General features: G+C 48.7%; 1 protein-coding gene across 1 annotated transcript in view; it reads left to right on the forward strand.

The window, feature by feature from the left end:
- Positions 1 to 1,731: 1,731 nt before the first annotated feature.
- NTSR1 (neurotensin receptor 1) overlaps positions 1,732 to 27,824 on the forward strand; it is a 64,914-nt gene continuing 38,821 nt past the window's right edge. The window contains exon 1 of the mRNA XM_005444885.3: positions 1,732 to 2,587. Within this exon, the coding sequence (XP_005444942.2) occupies positions 1,919 to 2,587 (669 nt within the window). The 5' untranslated portion in view covers positions 1,732 to 1,918. The remainder of the gene's footprint in view (positions 2,588 to 27,824) is intronic.

Here is a 27,824-nt window from a genome sequence, read left to right on the forward strand (position 1 = left end):
CTTGGGGGTTTAGGAATAGGGCCACTGGGCACCCGGGAGAAGGCTTGCACCCCAGCTGCAGCTCTCCTCCAGACATTGGTACAACCCACCTCTTACTCCACATTCTGCTTGCTTTCTTTGGGATAAATACTCTTGATCCATCCTCAGTACTCATCCCAGGACCAGGAACAACAGGTGAGACCAGTTGGGAACACCAGCCCTGGCAACTCCTCTCAGCTAGTACAAATTTCCTAACAGAAGCTTTTAAATGAAAGGAACATGGGTGTTAAGAGATTATTAGTCATTCGTCAAACTAGTGTGGGATGAGTGCTGGAAAACATTTTTCTCTGAATTTGTATGAATAATATGACTAAATAAATCTGATTTTTGGTTAGTCTTCCATGGCAAGCCTATTGGATGGCTCTAAGAGGAGGGAAGCTTGGGGGAATATTGACTCTTGGCAGATTGCTGTGGAAAGTTCACTCTTTGCATGCAGAGATGATTTGATTGACTGCAGCGTTAGACATGTTGCATTGAGTGGCTAAGTAGTCTGCAGGACCTTGGTGAACACAGAGCCTACGGGCTGTGGGGAACCAGGTACCCAACATCTGCTAATGAATGGGACAAATTATGGCTGTCGTGGGATAAACCAGTGATTCCCTGAACGGGATCTTCTTAGATCTCCTCTATGCATTTGTAAGGATTTTACCATGAAGACAACCAAGTGGACAAGAGCATACTGGAGTTTTACACGGTGGGCCTGAAAGAATAACCCCACCACTGACCCTTCGCCCTTGGGGGCCCTTTCCTATGGGGGATCCCCTTGCCACCTTCAGCATCCCCATGGCACCCCCTGCCCCTGCAACAGGGCAGATCAGGCAGGTCCCCACAGCCCGAAATGTGAGGATCTGGGGATTAGGGAGAAGTCAGTGAAGGGGACGGACGCCAAGCAGCTTGCTGCTGTGCCAGGGTGCTGAGGGCGCCCGGGCACGGCAGGGGTAGGTATTCTTAGATGTTTTTTCCCCTCTTTTAAATGCGTTTCTCCTAGCAGCAGCAGCAGCAGCAGCAGACTGGGTATTTGGGAACGAGCGGAACAGAGGGATGTCCAAGGGTGATGGAGCAGCCCTGGTATCCCTCCTCTCCTCGGGGGTGGGGGGGTGGGGGGGGCTGTGCTCGTCCCCCCAGCACCCCTCAGCTGACAGCCATGACTGTGTCTGGCTGTGAGGGCTGGAGATGAGGGGGGGTCCCAACGGGGAGGGGCTGTGCAGCCCAGCCCGGGCCGTACTCCCTCCCTCCCACCCCGGGCCCCGCTTGGGCACCGAGCTGGGGGTGCGGAGCCCACCTGGGCGGCGGGGGGCGGGGAGGGGGCCGAGCCGAGGGGCCGCCCCCGGGCCCGGGGGAAGGCAGCGGCGGCGGCGGCGGCGGCAGCGGCGGGGCGGGCGGGGGTGCGCGGGGGCGGGGGTGTGCGCGGCTGTGGATGTGCGCGGTGTGTGCGCGGGGGCGGAGGTGTGCAGGTGTGCGCGAGGGGTGCGGGGGTGTGCGCGGGTGCGGAGGGGTGCGGAGGTGTGCGCGAGGGGTGCGGAGGTGTGCGCGGGTGCGGAGGGGTGCACGGGTGCGGGGCTGTGCGGAAGTGCGCTGAGTGTGCGCGGGTGCGGGGGTGTGCGGGGAGGCTCGGGCGCTGCCCGGGCACATCTGGGCGCCGGGGAGCCGCAGGCAGTAGCGAGCCGGGGCCGCTGCGGGCGGGGGGTGTGTGTCTCACACGCACACGCACACGCACACGCACACGCGCGGCCGCCCGGCAGCGGCAGGCGCCTCCTCCCCGCCGCATTAAAACGAGCCAAGTTTGCCGGCCGGGGGCAGCGGCACGTCGGGGCGCGGCGGCGGGTGCGGGCGCGGCGGCGGGTGCGGCGGCCCCGGTGGGGCCGGCCCGGCCCCGGGGATGCACCTAAACGCCACGGCCACGGCCGGGCCGGGGGAGGCCCTCCACCTGCACCCCGGCGGCCACGCCAACGCCTCCAACCGCTCCGACCTGCTGCCCAAAGGGCCGGACGAGGAGGACCTAGACGTCAACACCGACATCTACTCCAAAGTGATGGTGACCATCATCTACTTGGCTCTGTTCTTGGTGGGCACCGTGGGCAACTCCATCACGGCGTACACGCTGGTGCGCAAGAAATCGCTGCAGAACCTGCAGAGCACCGTGCACTACCACCTGGCCAGCCTCGCCTTCTCCGACCTCCTCATCTTCCTCCTCTGCATGCCCATCGAGCTGTACAACTTCATCTGGGTCCATCACCCCTGGGCTTTCGGGGGGGCCGTCTGCAAGGGCTACTACTTCCTCCGGGACGCCTGCACCTACGCCACGGCGCTCAACATCGCCAGCCTCAGCGTGGAGCGCTACATGGCCATCTGCCACCCCTTCAAAGCCAAGAGCATCATGTCCCGCAGCCGCACCAAGAAGTTCATCAGCTGCATCTGGATCGCCTCCTTCCTCCTCGCCGTCCCCATGATCTTCACCATGGGGGAGATCTACGGCAAGGACCAGGACCCCGACTCCCTCATCTGCACCACCATCGTGGACCCCTCCACGCTGAAGACGGTCATCCAGGTGAGGCTGCCGGCGGCGGGAGGGTGGGGGGGGCGGCGAGCAGCCGAGGCCGGGCAGCCGCCCCCTTCCCCGGGTGCGGGTGGGCAAACTTTGCGGAGACAGCGGGGGGGGGGGGGGGGGGGGCGCAGGACGGGGAGGGGGGGACGGGCTCGGGAAGGGGGTGTCCCGGGTGGCCCTGATGGGGCGGACCGGCCCAGGGTGCGGGCTGGCGGGATCTGGGGGGGGGACGCGGGGGGGAGGGTGTCTCAGCTCCGCTGTGCCCACCCTGCACCCCCTCCTGCCCCCCAGCGCTGGGACCCTGCAGAGGGGTAAACCCCTCGGTGCGAGCCCCCTCCCCCAGCTCTCTCCCACGCCGTCCCGGAGTGGCCCCCCCGTGCGTAGCCCCCCGCTCCGCCTGCGGCCACCGGCTCGGAGCGGGGGTGCCCGGGTCCCCCCCAGGCGCGGCGGTTCATGGCCAGGCAGCCCGCACATCGCCACCCTTTCCCTGCTCTCCTGCATCTCCTTGCCCTCTGCTGGAAAGGGGTCGGCAAGATCGAGGGAAATAAAACCGTCTCCCCGCCCCACTACCAGTTTCTCGGGTTGATCCGGAGCCCGTTTCATCCGTGTAGTGACAAGATCTAATCCCAGAAAGTTTTGGGAACAAGGTGTAGCATAGGCATCCGGAAAGGAACTGCATCCTCCAAGCCAGAGGCTGGTATTTCTACTAGGTTGGGGGAAATCCGTAGCTGGTGTAACTAGCAGAGCCCTCCTCACTTCCGAAAGGCTTTGCTGGTCTCCGCACACTGCTCCATCTCACCCGCCCCAGCGAGGACAGGATTTCAGCATCAACACTTGCTGCGCTCCAGTGCTCTGAGGGGTCGAGGCATTTGTTTACTGGAGCATTAGGCTTGAAAAATGTAAGAGACAGAAAGAGCAAGACACCAATGCACAGTCCCCTTGCTGCCAGGCTTGCATGTGATAACTTCTTAATCTTTTATTTTCAACACGAATTTCAGGTGGTTTTAATCAGCGGCCAGCTAGAATTTCAAACTGGATGTGTACTAGAGCCTTTGAGGTGTTCCCACAGTTAAAGGGAGGGAACTCAAACTGAAACAAATCCGAACCGTTTCTCCCACTAAAAGCGGGCGAGGGCACATGCAGTCAGATTTAAGCCCAGAGCCTGCAGGTGTTTGGATGTGTCTCTCCAAGTTTCCCCCTGTAGCGCTCCAATAACCTAAAATCCAGCCCCCACAGAGGCTCTGGATTCCCTCTGGATTTTGTCTGGGTAACTAACTTTCATCTTGAGGTGGTGGGGCCTGTATTTCTCCTGTAGATGCTTGGTAGATGTTGTCAGTAGCAGCCCAGTGTACTTAACCCAAATTCTCTGCTCTCTAAGGAGATGTGAGACATCTGATTTGAGAACAGTGTGGCTGAAATCCATTATTTCCAGTCTTCTTCCTCTTACTATTAAACTGATGCTCATTGTTACCATGATAGGGCTAAAACCAGAGGATTATTTCCTAGCCATGTCTTTGGAGATTACAGTTTAAACAATTCTCAACACATTTTACAGTCTTGCTATTATTCAGGCTATACCTTATCCTGTTAGCCAAGGAAGAAGTAGGCAGATGTGAATGCACAGTATGTGAAGTTCACCTGTGGGCTTTTCCTCATTGATTTTTTTAATTATTATTATTTCACTTGTGAATTAATTTAAAAGTAAAAAGAAAGAGGCAGCTGTTGGGGGGGAAAAAAACAGCCAGCTCTACCATACGGTTCCTTCTCAGGGGATCTGTCTACAAAAGTAGATTTGCTAAGATAGGAAGGCTGTTTGATGGCTTTGCTCCGTTCCTCCAAGCACAGGGATGCAGCACACAACGTGATGCAGGGTCCTGGACCAGGGAAGGCTCCAGAGCGAATAAGCAAAGCAGCTGCAAGTCAGGTTTGAAGTGCGTTAATGGAAACCTTGCACAGCGTGTGAGCGGGCAGTCTCACATCGTAAGCTGTGCAGAGGTTTAAAAAAAGACAAATAATGGAAGACCTGTGAAAGAAAGGGCAGTGGTGATGTGGAGAGTGACGTGCAGAGGTCTTGCTGGTCGGAGATCTGGAGCCCTGGTCTTTCACAGTGGATTCAAGCTTGGTTTAGAGCAGGTTTTTGCATCTCTTTGCATTCATTTTCGGTCTTTAAATTAAGCAGAGCAATGATGCACTTGCTCGAGCTGGCAAATCACTTGTAATAAATCACTCAACATATTTCACTCCTCTTCCTGTTTGGCAAACAGTCTAAAGCAAATTGGGATTATTTTTTTTTGGAAGCCATTAGTTCTCCAAGAGGTTTTATTTGTTGAATGATTGAAAGCCAGTCCCAGAACAGAGCAATTGTAACCATTTATAGACTCAGAGCACAGTGCGAGCTATGGTTCTGCTGGGATCATTGCAGGAGAATGCTCCTCCTTGGACTGGAACAAGCTTCTCAGGATGAATATCTGAGTGTATTAATTTAACATCTCTGATTTTGAAATAGTTCCTTTGTATTTCCTTTGAATATTTAAGTTTTAATGGGCATTCCTGAGCGAAACTAGCCCATGTGTGAACAACCAGGTTTCCTTATTATAATAATAATAATAATAAAAAAGTTAACTGTTCAAACAACACTCAGCATATTTGATTCTCATTCGTATTACTTAGCTTGTACCCCTTAAGCTCCACAACAACTGTAAGAAGTAATTACTGATATTCTTCTAGTAATTACAGATTGCTCAGTGGCACATGCTGATAAGCAGGGATAGCAGTAAGTGAGATGTTCTGCAGCGTGTCACTGTGTGTCAGCATGCTCAGCACAGCCAGGCACTGCACATCTTGCTTCGTGCCACCAAGACATAAGCTCTGTGTGGCCTCTGATACTTAACTCCTTACAACAGGACTATTTCCCAGCTTTGTTTATCACTATCCTTGCAGCTGCTGAAATCAACCTGCGAATCTGTTGTATCTTCATTGCCAAGCTTGCCTGTTACTGCTGTCAGTTAGGGATGTCTGGTTTGAATATAGGCATCAGCATGGGATCTGGTAGCAGGATTAACTCCATTATAGCCACATTATTTAGGTCTAGTTGACACTTAAACTGGCAAACAGCCTCTAAAACACACTGCAGCCAGTTTTAGGATTTTTTTCCACATAAATTAAACACCTCTTAAAGCCATCCCCATAAAAGTGGATTTATATTTTTATGCCGCTTTGGAGGAGGTTTTAAAAGCTACTCCTTGTGGCAGCATCAGATAAGAGAGCTCCAAGGGAAGGCAGAATGTTTCCCCTCTTCACTTGTGAGTTGGTACCTGTGGGTTTGGCTACTTCACAGCCTTGCTGCTGGCTCTGGGGCCAGCTTCCCCCGAAACAGGAGCCCATGGAGTGTCCCATCCCACCGCCTGCAGCCCTGCATGCCGTTAGCATCATACACTCTCAACCTTGCTTTTCAAAAAGGTCTGAATTTAATTGTTATTTGCATGGCCAGATGGCTGCGCAAATCGATTTTTGTTCATTGCTTCCTACTGTCTTACCTTCATACCTTCCTTCTGGAGCGGTCCTTAGTGGACGTGGGGAAAGGGGGGAAGCTGAATGAAATACCTACAGTCCTGGTGCACCATCAGTCCCAGCACAGAGTCAGGCAACTCCTTTGAGCTAAAATCCCAGGATTTTAACTGAGCCTGGACCGGGCACACGTGCGAGGGGAGCCTGAGTGTGGGCAGCTCTCTGGCACCCCATAATTCATGGGAGAGAGAGAGAAATGTGTTTTCCCACTGGTATGACACAGTCTGTGCTTGGATGGCTCTGCTGAAAATGTCCCCTAAGTTATGGCAAGTGCCTGGGTAGATAGTGTCTGACACATGCTAATGTTTTATTTGCATGGACAGCTGGTGTGAACCCATTTATTAAAACACATGGCAGCAGGCCCTGCGCCTCCATAAACTATCACAGCTCCATCAGCTCCAAGTTGCTCATTTGGTAGGACAACTTCTTGGAAAGCACATTGGGAACTTCTCTGGACCTCCTCACGGATTTGGGTGGGCAGCTGCTGCAGCTCTGCTCTGCATCAGCCCACCCTCGCGTGGCAGCAGCTTGCCTCACCCTCCATCCCTCCCTTGTTTATTATGTTTTTGAAGCCTGCTCATAGTTCAGATGATTTGTAGAGTAAATAACCCTGCACATGAAACAACCGCTTGCCCAAAGAGGTCCTCTGCTTTATTTCTTCCTGCATTTCTTCTTGCGATGCCTTTGAAGGAATGTGCCAAGCAGCCTCAGGACTGAAGGGGATGGGAAGGAAGGACCAGGTGCTGGAGCTGGGAGGCACAAGGTGCAGCCTGGCCTCTCAGCATCCATTAACGCACTCTCTACACACTCTTCCAAGGACATCTACTCAATTCCCATTTGTCTGAGAGGCCCACGAAGTTATTAATTTCATGAACGATGTTGCAAATGCATTTTCCTCCAGCGAGGAGCACCTCGGCGGGGTGGAGTGATGAGCTCTCTGCCACAATGGCGCACGGTCAGTGAGGTGGGCAGCAGGGCTCTGCCTGCTGGCGGATCTGTGGTGCCATGTAAATAAGCATGACAAGCATTTCTGTGTAGTACGTGAAAACAGCAAGCCATAAAACCAAATGGCTGAATTCTCTCTGGGTTTGCTGGCAAATCATGTCCAGGATTAGGCAATGGCTTAAGCTAAGGAATCCTGCGCTGATACTGATGGTGACAAGAGGAATTGATGTTGGTTGCTTTTCCTTAGGTTGCAGCCAAATTCTTACTATGGCTTTTAATAACAGTACTGCTGTAAACCGCTCACAGCAGCTCCGTGCAGTGATAATCCCACCCATTGGGCCTGGATGGCAAAACTGTTCTGGCTACACGTGCAGGATCTGTGCCCACCAGAGAAGCCCACACCTGGGTGCCGCCAACTCCTCTGGCGGCACAACAGATGGGCACCTTCGTAGCAGGACTGTGTCCCATCCCGTCACAGTGCCACCAGCCCATCAGGTAGAGAAAAAAAAAATGAAGATATTGCTGCTTAAATTTTTCTGGATCCATCACCACAGTGATGGAGAGAGACACCCGCCCCAGTGGGGATGCCCATCTGTGGTGGTGTGAACATCCCTAAAAAGCTGCCTTTTTTCCATGGACTACACAGGGAACACAGGGCTCTAATTCAGCATATGCACAACAGCCCAGCCTGCCTAATCCCAGCCTGTTTACACTGTGGTCCATCTTGCAGCTTGCTCTAAATTAAATAAGCTCTTGTGTTCATTGCTTTACATAACCACTTGGCCTGCTGTGTTTTGCCAGTTCTTACATAATTTCTTCTTTTTTTTCCCCCCAATTGATTTTAATTCACTTGATTTCTTTTTCCCTCCCCCTTTCTGAGATGTCAGCTGGAGGAATAATAAAAGAATGAGGAAATGTGGCCGATCAATTTAGCTCTTAGGTTTTCCTCTTAATAGCAGTATGAAAAAGCAGAAGAGATGAAGGTAATCTAGCAGTTCCTCTTCCCAGAGAAAAAAAGAAAAAAAACCCAACAAAACCTGCAGCTGCCTTTAATCTTCTTCCAGATCATTTAAAACAGCTATTTAATTGTCTTCTCCCTACTTCCTCCCTCCTTTCCCTTAAAGGCTTTTACTATCGTCTCTGTGCAGCATCTGCTTGAGACTCACAGATGGCACTTCTGCTTCCTGACGTTTCGAAACACTTCTGTGCCCTGCCTGCGGCACGCGTGACAGGCAGCATCCCACCACAGGGCACATGGGTGCCCGGGCAGGGGGCACAGCAGGCTGTGGGCTTCGGCAGTGTCACCATCGTCTTTTCTCTCCTGTGAAATTACCCTTTGCTGAGGGGCAGAGACAGCGGGTGAGCAAAGGCACCCGGAGAGGCTGAGCGGTGTGGTAGGGTCCAGGGGCTGCCAGGGTGGGAAAGTCTGAGCGTTGTGGCCATCTAGCACTAAAGCAGATATTACCAGATGCCAAAAACAGCAGTGCTGGTGCTGACATCACTCCTGTCCCTCACATTAAGCAGATGAAGCTGGTTTATTACATTCCCAATCTGCTCTCTGGTATAAGCCACTCGTGCCACGTGAAGCTGCAGATCCTTCCAGGGCCCATCCTCCTCTTATCTCCATAGCCCACACCCCTCTCGCAGGTGTCAGCACCTTCAGTCTGCCACGGCAGAGAAAGGTGGACTGTAAATTCTGACTTTTCCCTACTTCTGTATGCACATGATCACTTTTCTGGTGTGACACCTGAGACCAGTCCAGTCTCAGCTGCTGGCCCCCATCACCCTCTGTAAGGACACGTCTGAGCAGGGTATGGGGCCAAGCCAGTCTCCTGGTTTCATGAAGAGCTGCCTTTCTGCAAGTGATAATGTTTTGCTGCCTTTGTTCTGGAGTTTGAGTTGATGTTTTTAAAATTCCCTTACCAAACGGTAAGTGTCCTCACTAGTTCCAGACCTCTTTGAAATGCAAGCCAAGAGCAATTTGCATCGTAATTAATGTTGGTCTGGCATCACTTGGCGGGTGGTCCGGCAGCTCCCCTCCCCACGGAGGGCAGAGGGAGCATGGAGCTCCTCGAGCACAGCTGGGCATCACTTCCACCTCCCTTCCCAGGGTGCAGATGGCACCCAGCACAGGGGCTGCTCCTCAGCGGCGCGTTAGGGATGAATCCTGCAGAGCTTCAGCCTGGAGGGTGGCAGGACATGCCTTGGGGGACAAGGGAGTGAACAACCACCCTTGCATGAGCCCTGCCATGGAAAGCGACCTGAGCAAGACACAGGCACAAGGCTGTGGGCTGCTCACCTGCCTGGCTGCAGGCACCCAGCACCCGTGCCATCCCTGCCCAGGCTGGGAGAATAGCTCCCTTCTGTAATTTTGTGTGAGGGTGGGATCTCTTGGAAAGATGTAGGGTTTTTTTTCCTTAAATGAAACTCTCAGGGAGAGGGCCAGCTAACTCATCATGCTCCAGTAACATCAGCCCCCATATTTGCCATTTCTTCTATCCAATTTCAAAGCATCTTAGGTGTGGGATTAAAAATAAAAAGCTGATGATAAATCAGTTGAGCTGATGAGTTATTCAGGAAACAAGTGCTTGGGGCTGGTTTAGTGAAGATGGTGATAAGGGAGTACTAACCCTGACTGGGTAGCAACAATTTCTGAGCTGCCGGTTCATTGCCAGTATTTTTCTGCATTCAAAGTATCAATCATTAAGTTTTCCATGGATGGGAGGGAAACAACAGTGAGACAGTTTTATATCCCTATACCCAAGTGCCTTCCTGGCACATCGGTGTGTGGAGGTCCATCCTCTTCCTCCCTCCCTGGGGTACCAGAAACCTGTCATCACCCCTGCTCCTGCTGGGGCAGAGGGTGCTGTGGGAGCATTGCTTTTGGCCTTGGCATTTGGAGAAGATGTGTCCGGCAGGCTGGAGGAGCTGGTCACCCGCAGGTGGTTCAAGCATGTGAGATTCACTTCTCATCTCCTGCAGCTTCTTCACTTCAATAATTCTCCACGCAGTGAATGCACTGCCGGGCACTGCTTCATGGGGGCTTTTTTTCTCCCATGGAAAAAAAAAATAGAATGAGAAATGTCTTTTTAGCTGAATTTTTTTTTGAGAGAGAGAATGTTCAGTGAGGTTTCTTTGAAGCTTTTCAGTTCTCAGGAACTAGAGACAATTGCCAGCTGAAGACAGAAATCAGAGAGAAGATTTTCCTAGTGGAAATGAGAAAAAAAAAAAAAAAAGAAAAAACATAAACTTTCAGTCTTCAGTATCCAAAAGGGGGAAAAAAGCGTCTCTCTATGCAGAGCGCTCATGAAAAAGGTGGGAGTACCTCTAAAACCACGCACAGTGAAAAGCATATTCAATATCAGCAAATTGGAGGTGTCAGTGACAGCTAAGCTGGGGACATACCCTGGGTTTGGTGGCATTGCTCATGGCCTTGTTGCTGGCTCCGGCGGAGCAGCCCCTGGCCGTGTACACCTCCCCTGGCGCTGAACCCTCTGCAGTACATCGCCCTTTATAAAACCTGCCAGGTGTCTCTGCCAGGCGAATTCCTCAATACATAAAAGAGTGTCACGCAGCCTAGACAGGACTGGGTGTATGGCCTGATTTCAGCGTTTCCCCTTCTGTTTGAAGATGCCTTCTGGTACTTTCCTGCCAATTATTACCCACTCTGGATAATAAAGAATAAATTTAGCACCTCCGCTGTTACAGCCGACTTGTACTCTTGCAGCAAATGGTTTACCTTGCTTCAAGAGATTTGTTCCTTCTCCAGAGGAAATGAAGGAGATTAGCAAACACTCCCTTAGCACATGGTATGGCCATCAAGAGCCTCCTGGGATCCTGGAAGGTGTCTGAGGACCTTCATGTCAGGGACTCAGGGTGGATCCAGTCCAATCTTTCCATGCTTTCCCACTTGCTGAATGACCCCAGGAGAGATCACACATCAGTGCAACAAGCCCTGCCTCCTGGCAACAGTTGGTGTTTGGAACTGTCATATGGTAAAATATCATAAGATGTCCAGGTACTTTTTTTTTGGGGGGGGGGGGCAATGCAAACCTGCTGCCGCTTTGCCTGGAGCACTTGCCTGACTTTTGGAGCCTGCAGGATGGTTTCCATTATGAGCTATGGGCTAACACAAGGTTGTCTTCTCTGATAGACTCTGGCTTACAGAGACAATGCACAGACCGCTGTTTTCTGAGCAGGCAGTGGGACTCCAGGAGAAAGTTACAGTCAGTTTGCTCAGGTTTCTGCCATGCAATGGATGTGCTGGTTGTCCTCCTGAGCAACTCAGCCCAGCTGACAGGTCCTGTCTTGCCCTTGCTGGCTCAGCCGGATGGATGCTCATGCACTGCCCTGGCTCTGCTGCTCAAGGCTTTGCGTGGTGTCCAGCAGCAGGAGGAGCAATCTCATCCCTTAACTACCTCATTCTCTTCCTCCTTTAACCATGAAGAAAGGGGCCTACCCACCCATCACCTTCTGCCAGACCTGTGGAGCAAAGACATGCTGTGTATCAGCTATGAATGTTTTGAAGCAGGATGGCTCAGCAGACCCCTATTTTTGATCAGGACTCCAAGCAGAAAATTAATACAGTCACTGCAATACGACATCCTATTAATTGCAACATAATCAAGAACAATGCAGGTCTGCAGTGCTGAACCAAATAAATATGATCTCAGTACTTAGTAGGACTGTCATATCACCTTGCTCCCTTGGAAGACGTTTTTAATTATTTGAGTATGTTCAATACCATATTAATGTTCTTTTTCCTCCTATTCTATGATTTTTTTTCAAAACCGTCTTATAGAAATGCAACTCTCACAGCCCCTAGGAAAGTTTAGCTCATTGCTTGCATTACTATTGATTCCTCCTGCAAACACCTTATATTTTATCCTCACAGGGACAAATTACACATTTTAATATACTCGTTTCATTCAGAGGAGAGACTCACAGGATTGAGTTCTCCTTCCCAAAGCCCACATTTCGTTTTTTATCACTGTCAGTCATGGATTTATGACCCTGTCATACTTAGTTGTTCCTTAACTCCGAGTGTGTGAAATGTGATAGTGCACTGTAGGAGGAAGAGGAAATATAGGTTCAGACTAATAAATAAATATTTGACCTCAAGTTACAATGATGGGGTGATGTATATGCCGCAAACTTCATAGGCTGCAGTCACTAAGCCGAGGGACAAACTCTACCCCACGCTTGGTTTCCTTCACTCCGCTTTGGCAGCTCGTGGGTGTTTCCTGGCCAGGAAAGCTGTGGGATGGAAAATCCCTTGAAAGGGAAAAAAAAATAGTATGCAGGAGTATGGTCAGAAAGCATATCACAGTGCAGCAGCCCAGCAGAGTGGGGCACGTGGCCAGCCTGGCAGACCTGGTCCAGCCTGGAGACCAAACCATGCCAGGAAACAAATCCTGTCATACCTGAGGCTCCAAGAGGCAGAGAGGAGCTGCGGCAGAGGAAAGACCCTGGGGAAAAGCAGCAATAAAGTAACCGAGAAGTTCACTGCCCCTTTGGGATATGCCTTTTTTTTCTCCCCTGAAAATCTAATTGAATTTTCTTTGCTCCCATCCTCAGCAGTACAGGAGGAGGTACAGGCACAGCCTCGTGCCTGCCCGGTTGTCCTGAAGAAAATCCCTAAGCAGAGTGTGGGGAGAGGCAGAGGAAAGCAAAGGACGGGGATCTGTGCTTTTATAGCAGGTTGCTTAAAAATGAGCTAGCAGGGTCTGAAAGCTGCTCAGGGGGTTAGACATGGATTAGTGGGCAGGAGGGCACAGGAGTGTGGTGTGCCGTTGCATCGATTGTGTGCCTTCCTCCAAGTGTTTGTGGTTTAATTTGTGTCCTGGTGTGGAAGGTCATTTCACAACCGTGCTGCCATGCTGCCCTCTGCCACAGGTACCACAACTGTTCCTGGCAGCTGTTACCGAGTCTGAAGCAAACCAGAACAACCCCAAACCCTTCTCTCATCTGTGCTGTGCTCGAGATGGTTGTTCCCACCTTGCCCTCCTCCAGCCCAGGGTCCAAATCAGGTGACATCCTCCTGCACCACGGAGCAAGGGGGCCAGCACAACTCCCATGTCTTAATAGTTTTCAAATTGTCTGACTCCAAAAATGACAGTGCTGGCAGCTGTGCTGCTGCAGCGAGGTTTGCAGGCAGCACGACATTTTGCAGGGCGATGGGTATGTGTTTCCCAGGACTGAAGCCCCAACTCCCATCACCCAGATCTCCTGAAATTGGGCTGCTGACTGCCGAGGGGTCAGGGGGAAAGCAGGTGTAGTTTGTGCTGCAGGAGCCAAGCCCCTGTCCCCATGCCACCAGCCGCACTGCCCTCGCTGCTCCTCGGAGCTCAGCTGCCCACAGCACGTACCGGGGAGAGCCCCAAAGTTCTTCCCCAAAGGGCTTCTGCTGCAGGAGTCACCGTGCTGCCGCTGGAACACTCCCGGTTTACTCCAGGGATTTGAATTTTCATCATCAAAAGCTTCAGCTCTTGGACGTTTATGCAGTTGAACCCAGCTCTCACTTCATATACTCTGAGGCCAGGAGCAGTTTTCTTCAGTTATTTGCCTAAAATATGTTATGAATTCATCTCAGTGCAATTTAGCACAAACGTTTTCTTTCCTTACAGCCAGAAGAGCAAGGCTGACTGTGTTGCTATAATTAAGATGTTTATGTATCAAATGAAAAGACCGATGCACTTGAGGTATTTTGCTGAACATCATCTCCAGCAAACCTATACTTTATTCTGCCCAAGCCACAGTGTCCACAATACAGCCAGCAATGCTAGAGTTTGGGCTGACACTATAAACCCTGCTAAGGGGGTTCATTGCCCCCCAAAATGAGCTTCTCAGGGCACCGGTGACAGAACTTGTTACTACCATTTCCTCCAGCAGCTCAGGCAGCCGACCAACTCTCTGTGGTCCAGTGTTCACAGCTCTCATGCCTGAGCCTGCACTCAACAGCAGGACAGTGTTTGACTTAAATATGGCCTTTAATTTATTTATAGCTTCATATCCAGCACTCAGTATCATATTTAATGCAAATAACATTCAAGTGAAATCCCCACTGAGAGGCACGTTATGAAGATTAACAGCCTGGCTTTTCTATTACTCCAGTTTATATGGTGCTGATTTGTGCTTGGTGCTTTATAGGCAAGTGGTAAGGATGTTTGAATCAAGAGATCTGTATCTAAGACTGCCATTTCGCAAAAGTCCGTGCCTGAAAGCTTGCTTGTGGTTCCATGGCCAAGGGAAAAGGCTGGAGGCATAAAAACGTCAGGGAAATGCTGATGTGCAGGTAGATGAGAACCTCAAAAGGTAATCTCTTCTGGTCATGCATTAAGCCATCTGTGAGGGTTTTATTTCTTTTAATTATATAGCCCACTTTCCTTCCAATCAAGCTTTCAGGAAAATTAATCTTACCAAGTTTAAGAGGGCATTGAACATATTCTCATGCCCTGCAATTATCTGGAGCTGGTTTATTCCTTTGTATCGCCACGTGACGAGTTTGTCAGGTGTGATGCTGTGGGCACAGCCCCTCCTTACGGGCTTTATTAACAAGTTTGTTTCTGATCATCTGTCTGGGTCCTTCTCTGTCCCTCCCTCCCTCTGGCAACTTGGATGCCCAGGTCACTGCCCGAGTTCACCTTTCACAGAGGAGAAATGTGACCCATTAGCTACCAGGACAGAAATCAGTTTTGGTTTTCTTTTCACCATGGATCAGGCTTCTACTCCAGCTCCGCAGGGAAGCTGCTTCAGGCTCCACCACACTGAATAATGCAAAAGGCCTTTTGCAGGACGTTGCCTCCATGACTTGTGTGGAGACTTGTCTTGGCATCTGCTCTGCAGGTTGCCATCAAGCTGCAGTTCTGAGATGCATAAAGGAAAGAGACAAAACTCAGGGTCTTACCTGCTCCTTGGCTACTGCAGCTGAACGGCTGGGTATATTTGGACCCCAGCTCTCTTACACTTGGTCTTGCACAAACAACATTAAAGGATGGTACATGGAGGTATTTAAAAGACATGTAGACGTGGTTCTCTTGTTGCAAAGGGGCAGGAAAACCTCTCCTCCCTTTTCTCTAAGGGGGAGTCATGCAGCAGTGAGACCCCCTAAGGGCATCTATTCATCAAGGGAAGCATTGAGGTATCAGAAGGGAATAACCAGCCCAGCTTTAACTGGAGACAGGTCAGCACGATGGCAGCATGGCCAGAAACACTGCCTGTTCTGCTGGTTGTTTTCCAAGAGCGTCCTGGAGCCAGGCAAATATTATTCATTCTTTAGCGTCTACTGAGAAAGGAGTTTTGTTTGAAGATATAGCACTAGCAGCTACAATAGCTGTTTTTCTGAGGTCAAAGAAAATGGCAGAAGCCTACTAGACCGTCTAGCTCACTGCTAAACACAGTCTACTCAGGAGCAGCAAAAAGCTCGGAGGATTTCAAATAGCTCCATAGGGATGCATTTTCCCTCGGTTTGTCACCAAGCCAGAGTACGAGGGTCTCACTGACAACATGTCTCAGGGCAGCACTGCCAGTGAAAGCAGAACCGTTGTTAGCCAAAGAAACTGACTTTTAAAGGGGGACAGGGCAGAAAGGTGGCAATAGTAACGAGCACAAAGAGGCTGTGGCTCCCAGCACCCAGCTGTCCAAGCTCAGCTCCCAGCCGCACACCCACCCCATCTGCCTGCACCCTTCCCACTCCTCCCAAATCCCATCGGGTCCTGGTGGCGCTTCCCATGGTCTTGCCCTGTTTTACCACAGTTTCAGCTTGGTGCAATCCCTTAGCAAGCTGCTCGTTAAATTCCCCCTCCAGTGCTGCTCCCCACTGCACTGGGGGAGGGCTGGGGGCTCAGGGGTGCTGGAGGCAAGAGGAGTATTGCAGCTTACAGGCACGGGTCGGGCTCCAGGGCAGAGCAGCTGAGCTGTGTCGGAGGGAGCCACCCTGCTCCCGTGTGAGAAAGAACAGTCATCTAGTTCACTAGAGATATTAATGCTAGGGGTCCTCGAGGAGAAGAGAAGGAAGATGAAGCATGGCAGGAGCTCTTTCCTTTGACACTGAGATGCCAGGTGCATTACTGCTTGCCAGCTCTGTCTCTTCCAGCAGATGAGGTCTCCCACCCCTGTCGCTCCCAGCCTAGCATGAGTTCCTGTAAAAAGGGTCACAGAGATGTGATCTGCAGGGAATGGCTGTATCACAGGGAGAAATACAGAAGGCCGCTTGCTTTCCTGAATGCTTTTTCCCCTTCCCCCCCCGCTTTTCTCAATGGAGATGGTTCAGGAAAGACTACCACATATATAAAGATGTTATTGCCAGAAATAAAGCTGGCTTGTGTCTTCATTACTTTGAAACAAGTGTGTTTGGGAAAGAGAAAATTGCAGGGCATACTCTAGAGGTTTTCCCATATTGTGTAGTGCTGTGCTAAATTTCATGCCTTAAATATTGCCCCAGAAAAAGTTGTTTTTAAGGGCCCTCAGGGGCTGCCCCCCTCATTGTGGGGTTGTGTCTCCTTGCTCTTGCACAAAGCAAGTTCAAATAATGTTTCTGTTTTCTGCTCTGAAGGTCAATGCTTTCTCCCCCCAGAAATAACAGAAAAATTTGTTAAAGTCATCAACTATTTAGAGAAAAAGGTAATTTACTCAGTTTCAATTAAAAAAAGAAACCCTAAAGCAATAAAAAACCCACTGGCAGCCTCTAAAACCTCAAAGCAAAGAGAGAAGGGCAGAAACGGGGCAAGAAATGACAGTTTTGTATACCTCCTGCTGGATGCTGATAGAAGAGGTCTTTGTGCCTGTGAAACAAAAGCAGTTTTCTGTTAAAGCAACTATTGACTCGGATCCTACAACCGCAGCTGTAGCTGTAGCTTTGCACAGACCGACTGCCTCGCGTCTGCTCGCCCCCGTGCAGCCGCTGCCCCTGCCTCCCCGCTGGGTTCAGCTCCAAGGGACCACTATCCCTTGGTGCCATAAATCATAGCTGTGCCTTCAAATTTGGAGGAAAAAAAAAAAAACCCAAAAAACCCGTTTCAGGTGATTTTTCAGTAGAAGTTGGTTTGGGTTATTTGCATGGCTGTTCGTGTTTCCCATGACAGTGGCGTGTGGCTTTTGCTCAGGCTGTGTCTGGCAGGGTGCAATCCCTGATTTTTCATGCGGATTTGCACTAGCGCCTTTCCTGAGCCACCCTCCTGACAACAGAGAGCAGCTTGTTTTTAAGGCCATATTGATCCAGCTGTAGAGATTTGACTTGTGGTCTGTGGGGACGGTTGAGAGAAAATTGAAGCGCAGCTGAAAATCTTCTGGGCATTAATTCCTTTTCAGCAACGGGACTCTTTGGGAGGCTGGTCTGCATCCCAGTGCCTCACACTAAAGGAAAACCATAATAGCAGATTCCCCTCTCTTTCTGCCCTGCAAATCTCACCCCAGCACTTTTGCAAAACCTGCTTGTGCGTGGAGCCGTTGCCTCAACCTTGTCAGACCCAGCATCCCCGCAGGAGCGGTGCTGCTCTTCTGCTAAGAGCCAGCCCGTGTCTGGGGCCTTTCAGATCAGTGTCTCGGCAGCGGTGAAACCACTCAGGTGGAGAATGGGTCTTTCTGCCTGGCTGCCTCCACTTATGAACAGTCACCGGTCCCAAGCACAGGGTTGGTGGTGTGGTGGGGCAAAGCTGTTTTCCTTCCCTGCAGCTGGGTGAGCCCAATGCTTCCAGCATCAACCCTGTATCAGCTTGCCAAGCTGCTTTTATTGTGCACATTGTGCATATGTGTTACACCAACATACCTGTTGGCATAAATCATGGACAAGTGGGGAATCAAGGGAGAGATTCCTGGGAATTGCCCAGGAACGGGGTTGTCAATCAAAGACCTGTTCACCAGTAGTGATGGGCTGTGCTCAGTGTCCCAGGAGGCTGATGGGGAGAAAATACCCCAGCCCTTTCTGGGAATGAACCTGATGAAAATTATTACTAGCAAACATTAAGGAAGAAGCCATGAAAAGTGACTTTCCAGGCTGAGATAGTGGTTATTTTGTCAGAGTCTTTATATCTTCAATTTGATACTCCATTGAAGCTTTGCTGGAGATAAGCGACGTCATGGAAAACAGGGCTTTTGTGTCCAGTCACAAAGAATGGATTGCAAAGACTGCTGAGGAAAGCAGCGTTTATTATCCAGGGAGACAAGAAATTCAGCTGAAAATAAGCATGGCTTTTCCACTTATAATTCTAGCTGCAGCTTGTCAGAAACCTGGCTCCAGCCAAGCTGATTGAGCTGGAAATGGGGCAAACCAGCAATGAGATGTGCACTGGTCACCCCTAAGCAACCAGCTTGTTCCAAGACTTACAAAATGCTTCCAGCTTTTCCTTCTGCTCACAGCTTCGCATTCAACAAAAATGGGATGGTTTTTTAGGAGCACATGGCTATGGCAGTGCCGTGGGTATGGAGTGAGGCTGCTGCCCTGCCAGCTTCTCCCTGCTGGTGGGTAAAGTTTTGTTTAAATTGTTTTAAGGTGCATGAGACAAGCTTGCATGGAGCTCCAGCATCAATCCCAAAGCAAAACCGGACTGATTAAATAAACAGAGATTTCCCCATTTTTAGTGCTGTTTAGATAACTTTGAAATGCTTATTATTCAAAGCAAATGAATTACATAACCTTTCCCCCTATTTTTGGCTCAAGGAGTCAGTGAATTTCCTTTTTCAGAGCAGAACATTTGTGCTTTTGACCATGATTCAGGGAACAGTTCTGTACTTTAAAACCGGTGCGCGGCTGATTCACGGTGACACATTTTGTGATGGCAGCGGCCTCGTCTCGGGAGCCGGGATACACCGCGTGGTCCAGGCAGCACCTCTCCCAACGCGGGCGTGCAGCTGCCGTGCGCCTGGGCACCGCCGGGATGGGGCTGACCCCGGCACCGCTGGGGTGCAAGTCAGCATCAGAGCTGGCTGGGGCAGGCTTTTGTAGTTAAGAGTACATCCTTACATTTGTGAAAACTTTCATGGGTCACTTCCAGGTTTTCCTTCCTTCTTTTTATTTCTTTCTTTCTTCTTTCCTTTCTTTCTTCCTTCCTTCCTTCCTTCCTTTGTTTCTTTCTTTCTTTCTTCCTTTCTTTCTGTCTTCCTTTCTTCCTTCCTTTCTCTTTCTTTCTTTCTTCCTTCTTTCCTTTCTTTCTTTCCTTCTTTCTCTTTCCTTTCTTTTCTTTCTCTTTTCTTTTCTTTTCTTTTCTTTTCTTTTCTTTTCTTTTCTTTTCTTTTCTTTTCTTTTCTTTTCTTTTCTTTTCTTTTCTTTTCTTTTCTTTTCTTTTCTTTTCTTTTCTTTTTCTTTTCTTTTCTTTTTCCTTTCTTTTCTTTTCTTTTCTTTTCTTTTCTTTTCTTTTCTTTTCTTTTCTTTTCTTTTCTTTTCTTTTCTTTTCTTTTCTTTTCTTTTCTTTTCTTCTCTTTTCTTCTCTTTTCTTCTCTTTTCTTCTCTTTCTCCTTTCCTTTCCTTTCCTTTCCTTTCCTTTCCTTTCCTTTCCTTTCCTCTTTCCTTTCATTTTCTCTTATTTTATTTTATTTAATTCTTTTTCTTTTTCTTTTCTTTTTCTTCTTTTTCATGCTTCATACATGCAGTAACTTCATTGCTTTGCCCTGGGCAGTGATGAGGGTGACCATCTTTGAGCTGTGGCTGCCTGCTGTGGCTCTCTCTTCCTCCCCGTTCCCTAGCCAGGGACACGAGCCACACTGGTGGCAATATGACCCAGCTGTCATCCCCATGGCTCCTTGTCAGGTGTGTTCCTATACACCCAGATTTGCATCATGGTGTACATGGTCTCCCCCTTGGTTAACACTTTGTGGGCATCCTCCAGCTTGGAGCTGTGGGGCTTCCTTTTTCTTCTTCTCTAATGCAAGACAGGTGACATGGCAGGAGGGGTTGGCTTGTGGGCTGGCTCTGCTCCCCAGCAGCCTGCCCTTGCCGCACTGAAAGGAAAGTCATTTCCCACCCCAGCTGACCCTGGTTTCTGTCACTGTATGTGAGAAGAGACAGAGCGGTGCAAAAAGTGTTGTGGCAACTGTGCTGTTTAACTCTCCATTTAGTGTGTTATCTATCAAAGTAAGGGCATGTGGCTCGAGAACCTCAGACTGCTGCAACAGTATCATTCCCCTGCAGCTCCTCTAATCAAAACATTATTGTTTTATCCATGTTAGTTTGCATTTTAAACAAGGAGATAGGGACAGAGCGGCTGATTGGTGACTTATTCTCTGCGTGGGTAAAGATTAGCATTAATCACCCTCTCATACTCCTGCTTTCTTTTTCCTTATGCACCTCAGACATCAAATTGTGAAAAAAGGGGGGAAGGAGCCTGGATCTCAGTGACACTTGATTTACTTCTTCCATTGGGTCTCATGGAGGGACAGTGCCATCCCCTTGCTGGCTGTTGTGGGGTGGTCGCTGGCTGCACATGAGCTGCATTTTGAGGAACAAGGAAACTTTCACCCCAAAACAAAACTGTGCTGTAATGTTTAATGGGCTTCCATCTCCTGTTGCCTTTAATTTTAATGTTATGTTTTATCGCTGCCACGTGCCTGCCTCTTTGGTGTGTCAAGGCAGGGGAGGGGGGAGAGCAAGACTGGGCGTGTATGCAAACATCCCTATTAGAAACATAGTCTGAATCTTCACCATAAATAATGTCGTGTGGCTCAGCAGCCCCTCAGAGCCACAATTTGCTCCTGAAACAGCCGGCATGCAGCAGGCACACATCCACACCACCCTTGGGAAGCTCCGCAGCCTCAGACTCCATCAGCTTTCCCCGTTCCTGGGACACAAGGCACATCAGCCACAGCAGAGGGTGGTCGGTGGAGATCTGGGCATGTTAACTGGGAGCAGGGGTGCAGTACTCAAGACAGCTGGGGTTTGAGGTGGGGAGCTGGAACCTGAGCATTTAAAATCTCCCCTGCTGCAAGTGTTTCTGTAGCCCTGGAGCACGTGTGCTTCTGTAGGGTATTTTTAGCAAACCTAAGTTTACCGAAGGTCACAGAGAAGTAGAGCATCAGCATCTGGAAGAGCTGTCATTCTGCTTCCAGTCTAGCAGGAGTAACACATTGACTTATTTATGAGAGCAGTCAGCTCCCTTCTCCCCGTGTGTAACAATCTGCTTTACCTCTCCCAGCACAGAGAAATAATTTTATTGTCAACAAATCTGTGTCCTTAATAAAACCTTAAAGCAAGTTAAGGAAGATTTGAGGGAAACGGAAATGTTCCTAGGTACTTTTTTTTTCTATGCTTTCCAAAATATCCCACTCTTTCACTGTCTAAACCTGCAAACAGCTATCACTGCTCTGGCCAAAAGGAGGGGGAGGAATTATTTTTCAAAGCATGAAGACTACTGGGTAAACCCTTTGCCCCAGCAGTTCCCAGTGGCTGTGCAAGCCTCTGGGTGTTAATGCCATGCTCACGTTCGTTGATTTTCTCCTGTTTTGGATCTAGCTCCATTTTCCACCTTGGGAGAGGGACTGAAAGCATCTCACCAACACCAGAAATTGGCAGTTAACTTGCATTCCGTCTCTTCTGAGCCACACCAACAGCCCTTCCTTGCAGGCATAAAGGAGCTTGAGTGCACAGCAAACTTCAAGCAATTAATTAAATCTTGCAGGGCAACCTCCAAATACTTTGCGCCCAGTAGGAGAAGCTTAATCTGTTAGCTGGATGATGCCCGTGTTAAGAATGACTAATCTGAGCCCAGATGCTACCTGGGAAATGAATATATTTGATGTTCCCTGCAGAGAAAGATCCATCAAAGTGGCAGGAGCTGCTCAACAAGCATGAAGAGGGAGAGTGCAAGGCATGACAGCACTGTCTGGCTTATTGATGTCACTGTGTTATGTCATTGTGTGTTGATGCTATTGGGAGAGATCTAGAAGAGGACATGAGGAGAAGTGTCCCTGGCCAGGCTGCCCTGGGAGCATCACAGGCTCCCACCTGCATCCTCCAGCCCTGCGGGACCTTCCCTGGAGCTGTGATTGTAGCAGCTCCACATGTTTTATTCCAGGCCCAAAACAGAGCTTGTGAGGCGAAGGATGAAAAATCAGAAGCAATGGGCAGGGGGAGGCTGAAAAAGAAGCTAATGAGAGAAGAAATCAGGGCTGCCCATGCTGCGGCTCCCTGTCCCCTGCAGCCACTGGGGTGATTCCTGCCTGGTGCTGATCTCCGCCCCGAGCAGATCCTAAGTCTGAGCAGACCTCAGTGTGGCCTTGCATAGCCAGTGAATGAGGGTTCACCAGAACCTCTTGAGGTCCCACGCAGCCTCTTAATTTTTACCTTTTCTCCTGACCGTCCTTGATGAGTTTTGGCCATCAGAGGGTTTTTTTCCAAGGCAAAACCAATATCCTTCCAATATCCTTCAGACCGGTATCCTCACATCTTCAGCAGCCAGAAGGGTTCGTTCTTGCATGACACAAATAAGAGACTGTGCCATGGCTACTGTGAGCCTTGCCTTCCCTCAGAGGAGGGAGAGCCTGATCTGTGTGGGACAGCAAGGTCATAAAATGATAAGCATCAGAGATGCTAATGACCAAGCATTCGTAAACTTTTTCTAATAACCTTAATAATTTCCTAAGTCTTCTCTGATCCGGGTGGCAAGTGGCTGTGGCTGGAGAGATGCTAAGAAAGGATTGCAGCAAAAGGTTGGGTCGATGCCTCTTCCCATCTTACAAGTGCGTTGAAATTGTAGGCACTGTGGTCTGGTCCTGGTCTTTTGCATGTGGCTGGTACAGTGTTTAGCATACTCAGCCAACATCAAGATGGATTATCGGCTTGAAAAAACCTGGTATTGCTGTGCTGAGATCAGTTCATGTGCCTGTGGTGCGGCACAGTCTGTACATGTTGGAGATCTATTCAAAATGCACCTCAGCTCAGAAATAATGAATCCTCCGTGCACGTATCACATCCTTCCCTGCCTTACAGACAAGGCAGCTGGTCCAGGGAGCTGGGAGGTGTTTGCTTGAGGCTGTGCCTTGCTCATGACAGAGCAAGCCCAGACCAGCCCGCTCTTCCATGTACCACGGGCTTGTGACTCCTGGCTGCCCTCGTGACTGCTTTCCTTACTCATCACCTCTGTTTTGAGGCTATTTCCTCAACTTTGGAAGCCAGGCAGTCATCTGCCAGAGGTAACTGGTGCTTTTCCAGCAGCTGGCTAGAAAGAAACCCTGTTTGCACACTAATCTTCCAATGGCCTTTACTCTTGGGGGGCTGCTGGTGAGTGTCAGTAACTCAGCAAAGAATAAAAATGCCTGAGTGAAGCTCCGTTGCTACTTCCTGGCATAAAGATGAGACATAATCTCCTCTGGTTTGATGAACTTGCTGTATCCTCACTTAAATAGGTCTCTGCTCTTTATTTCATGTTCTGATGTACCCACTTCACTTAGAAATTGGGGGTTCTCTGTGCTTTTATCATTCATGGTTTGGCAGTCTGCAAACTGCATGTTGCACCATTAATTACGAATTACAAATACTTTGTGTTAGATGAAGGGACTAAGGGGAAAGGGCAGCGAGTGAGTATGTTCGGAGGTACAGGGACTGTCCATCCAGGTACAGCACAGACCAGTCCTGAAAGCTGCTGTGAACTGTTTGTGTGCAGGTATCCTACTCTCACCTGCTCATTTCTCATCGGCACCAAATTAGATTAAATTCCCCAATAAATTATAATGTAGAAAATGTTTTGTAATGAGCTGTAAAATGTTAATAAATCATCAGGAAATGCTAAAGTAACATGTTATGAGATCTTTTAAAGTAGCATACAAATAATGTGTCAGCATAATGATCCTTAGTTTTATTGTGCATAAACTATGAGGCTACAGTCAAGGCTCTTTAGGGCCCCTCACCAAGACAAACTGTTTCCTCCTCCTTTGTTTCAGTCCAGATGAACTTTCTTCCTTCCAATACTAGATTTTTATTCTTTTTTTTGTGCGGTCAAAATATTCTGAAGACACTGTTGGTTCACGTTTGAAAACAAGGTTGTTTTCTTGTCGCAGCCTCTGCACCCAAATGCTGAGCCTCACAAAAATACAGATGTTTTGGGAGAAATCTTGACCTTCTGTATGATGTCAGGAGCCTGGAGAGATGTGGGATAAGCAGGCTCCAGAATGAGATCAGAGCAAGTGGATGACCGTCAATAGCATGTTGCATGGAAAGAAGGCACGAAAAGCTGGAGTGGGTTGAATGTACAGGGCCATGAAGAGCTGTGACATTTGCCCGCAACATCCAGTGAAGTTCTGAAGCCTGATGGTGGGGGTTCTGCCTGAGGTGGGCACTGTATTTGTGTTTATGGGGATGCCAGCCCATCAGTGCCATCGATTATATTTTGATGGTCCATCAAACAATGCTTGCCATGAGTATGAGTGGTCCAGAGCTGGTTACTCAGGGTACAGTAGTCAGGGCTGTCAACCGTCGAGATGAGCTTGGCTGAAAAGCCAGAGACTCTAAGCTAAAATGTCCTTGTGCTTCACCAGTATAATTATTTTCATGAAAAATGCCAGTTCTTATTAAACAATTGCCTGTCATAATTGTCTCTAAAGCTGTCATTATCAAGGAGTCAGCTGTCACTTGCATAGATGTGCTTCTGGAGATGTTTCTGCCTAATTCTAAAGAAATTGCCCAGCAGAGCACTGCTACAGAGCCCTGGGGTGCAGGGCAGGGTCGAGACCTTTGCCCTGATGCACACACGGGTGCTGGTGTGGTCTCTCTGGGCTGCAGTGGCAGGAGAAGCTGATCTTCCCCACTGATCTTACTAATTCCTCAGTGCTTGTCAGAGGAAAACTGGGGTTGAAGACTGTGGAGGTTCATCTGCCCATGGCAAGAGCTGCATTCCTGCTTCCAGTGCTCATGAGCTGGAGCCACTGCTTCTCCTTCGTCCTCTCTTTCCGCCAGAGACGTTCCTCCTGCACTTGGGAGAACAAGGGAGTTTGTAGTTTCCTCATGAAATAATTAATTTCAAAAGGAAAAATATGTTTGGGTCAAACCAAGAAGAATGAATTAAGAAATTTGTCAGAGATGAGATAAACAAAGCAATTCATTTGGGGCTGACCTACAGCACTTTGCAAATAAAACATCTAGTTTGAGCTGCGGTAAATCGCCTTGCTTCATTTTTGGCTTATAATCATCTTTTTCTTCTTTCTTTTTTAGCTTAGGACAATTCTGAAATAAAACAGAAGTTCAATATGGTTTTTTATTTAGTGTTTTGAAATAAAATGTGTTAGTGTTTCCAGAGAGAAAACACGTATTTATTTGAAAACACTGAAATAGTTCAAGATTTCCCCCCGCTTTACGTTTTGTCAATACTCTTTATTGAATTATAACACGAATCTTCAAGTAGCTTTTGGTTTCCTTCCAAAACTTCATTTCTCATCAAATTGACCATTCTCAGAAAATTAGTTATCTATCACCGCTGTGTACTTAGGCAAGGGCAGGATCCCAGACCTCCAGGCTTGTAACCGCCCGTCCCACGGTGTCAGCCTTCACCTGGGTGACTCATGCGAGTTGCTGAAGCCTGAACCAGGGACCTCCAGAAGTAAGAGCACAGCGTGTCACCACTTGCTTTAGAGGCTTCCTTCTGTAGGACATGTCCTAAACGACACCGCTTTTGCAGCACAGGTGCCTATAGCAGCTACTCACAGGTGGCAACACAGGGATAACAGGCTGCAAGGGGCACGAGATTTGCTCTTCACTCAGTCATGGCAATTAGTTAGGATTGCTCCAATTATTAGAAACTCCTTACAGGATGACAACATTTTTCAGTTGTTTTTATAACTTGTATTCTTCCTAGTACTCAGTCCCTGGACTTTTCATTACCTTATGACAGCGTGTCATATAACCTTAAATGCACAAAGCTTTGAAATTATCTGAACAGTTCTTCCCGGTTTTATTGCCCGTACAGCTTTCACTGTCTCACTGCAGTGACTCAAAGCCTGTCTGGTTTGGTTTCATCAAACCCTGAGCCAGGTTCCACTTCTTTTAAGAATTTTAATTAATGCATAATAAATAAGTAAACATATACATAAAGTGTCCTGTAAAAGTTAGGCATATTCTTGGCATTCTCTCTTGATTAATTTTGTTTAAAGTATCTGTCTTCCAGTGTGTCTTTTTTTTTAGTGTGCTTTTGCTCCTTCACTGCTAAAGATCAAATGTTTGTCCTTGTCTGTGCCAGGAATATGCTGGAGAGATCCTGGAGGAAGAGTTTTTAATAAGATCTGTAATAGTCTCTAAATACAATAATCCAAATAGCACTCAAATGGCTGGTGCCTCTCCCGCTTTATGTTTGCTTCAGGCTCTTTATTTTTTATCCTCAGGCTTAAGATGGACTGTATCATTAAAGATGAGACAAATTCCCTTTTTTTATCTATATGATCCCTGCTTTACCAACAGCTGTGCAGCAGAGCAGAACTTCTGAATGCCTTTTTGACAAGCCCCAGACAGGTCCTCTCACCTGTGAAACATTTTGATGCACTCAAATTAGGTTTGAACTCTGACTTTAGAATTAAAGCTGGTCCTGGGATCCCATCCATGCATTTATACAAAAAGCCATTTCTTCATGTAAAAAGAGGAAAGATCAGAGAAGACGGTTTCACAATTACCCTGAAAGAGCTTTTGCAAAGCCAACGGGCATGTCTGCTGGTAGCAGCTGCAGGGACCTGGACGTACCTGGCACCCCACGGGCTTGGGGTGAGCGAGTAGTGACCCACACTTCTCATCTCCCCCGTGTCAGCTGCAAACCCAATAAAGCGGTCAAAGTTGGCATAACCCTGTCGTTGTAACTATGCTTTTCCAAATTAAGCAGTGCAGGAAATAGAGGGTAAAACGAATAGGAGCGGTAAATAATGGAGAAAAGAGGTATTTCCAAAACCAGGCTGGGTACCCTCAGAGGGGGATTGCCATGCGATTGGGGCTGGGGATGGAAAGCTGCTGTATGAACAAATAAAAAAAGAGAGTATCAAATAGAACTGGATCTGATGAGAGAGAAATAAAGGTAACTGGCAGCAAACCTCATAAGATTCAGATGGTCAAGGAAGACAATGAGAGAAGGCAGGAGAAACGCATCTTGGCGTGGAGCTGTCTGGATCTGAGCGACCCAGCTGTGGCACCTTGGCTGTGTAAGCAAGGAGAAGCAGCACATCTAAAACATCCCCAAAGGAAAACATTGGCAGCAGTGATCAAGTGACGCACAGCAAATCCTCTGGGCTGGCTGAGATCTGGCTTTGGCGATTGTCTTCTTCTCAAGCGCTCACATGTTGATTGTAAACAACAGCCCAGCAGGGAGTTGAGCCTTGAGAATGTTTAATTTCTGTCTTAAAACAAAATCAAGTGATGCCTCCCTGAGCTGGTAATTCAATACAAGCTAAATGGAGGGAATGACTCACATCGGTGCTTCCCATTCCCACCAGCTTTACCTGCAGCGCTTTACCTTTACCGGCTCCATTTAACTGCATCAGACATGAAGGAAGCAACATTTGCATCCTTGCTTACACCTATTTTTGGAACCACTTAAAAGATAAGAGACAATCAGAAGGAAATGTGCTAGCACTTTTCTTGCTTTGCCCATGATGCTGCCCTTGCTGAGCCTCACATGCCCAAGACGTTATGACCCATTGCTTGATGAGAGACATCAGAGTCTGGTGTAAAACATGCACTTACTTTCGTTCTTGCACGCTGCTTTAATATTCCCCCTCCTCCTTCAGTGCTTTCAGTGCCAGTGGAATAATTGGGGACGTGGATATTTTCATT

The sequence above is a fragment of the Falco cherrug genome, chromosome 10 (assembly GCF_023634085.1).
Source record: "Falco cherrug isolate bFalChe1 chromosome 10, bFalChe1.pri, whole genome shotgun sequence".
Classification (NCBI taxonomy): domain Eukaryota; kingdom Metazoa; phylum Chordata; class Aves; order Falconiformes; family Falconidae; genus Falco; species Falco cherrug.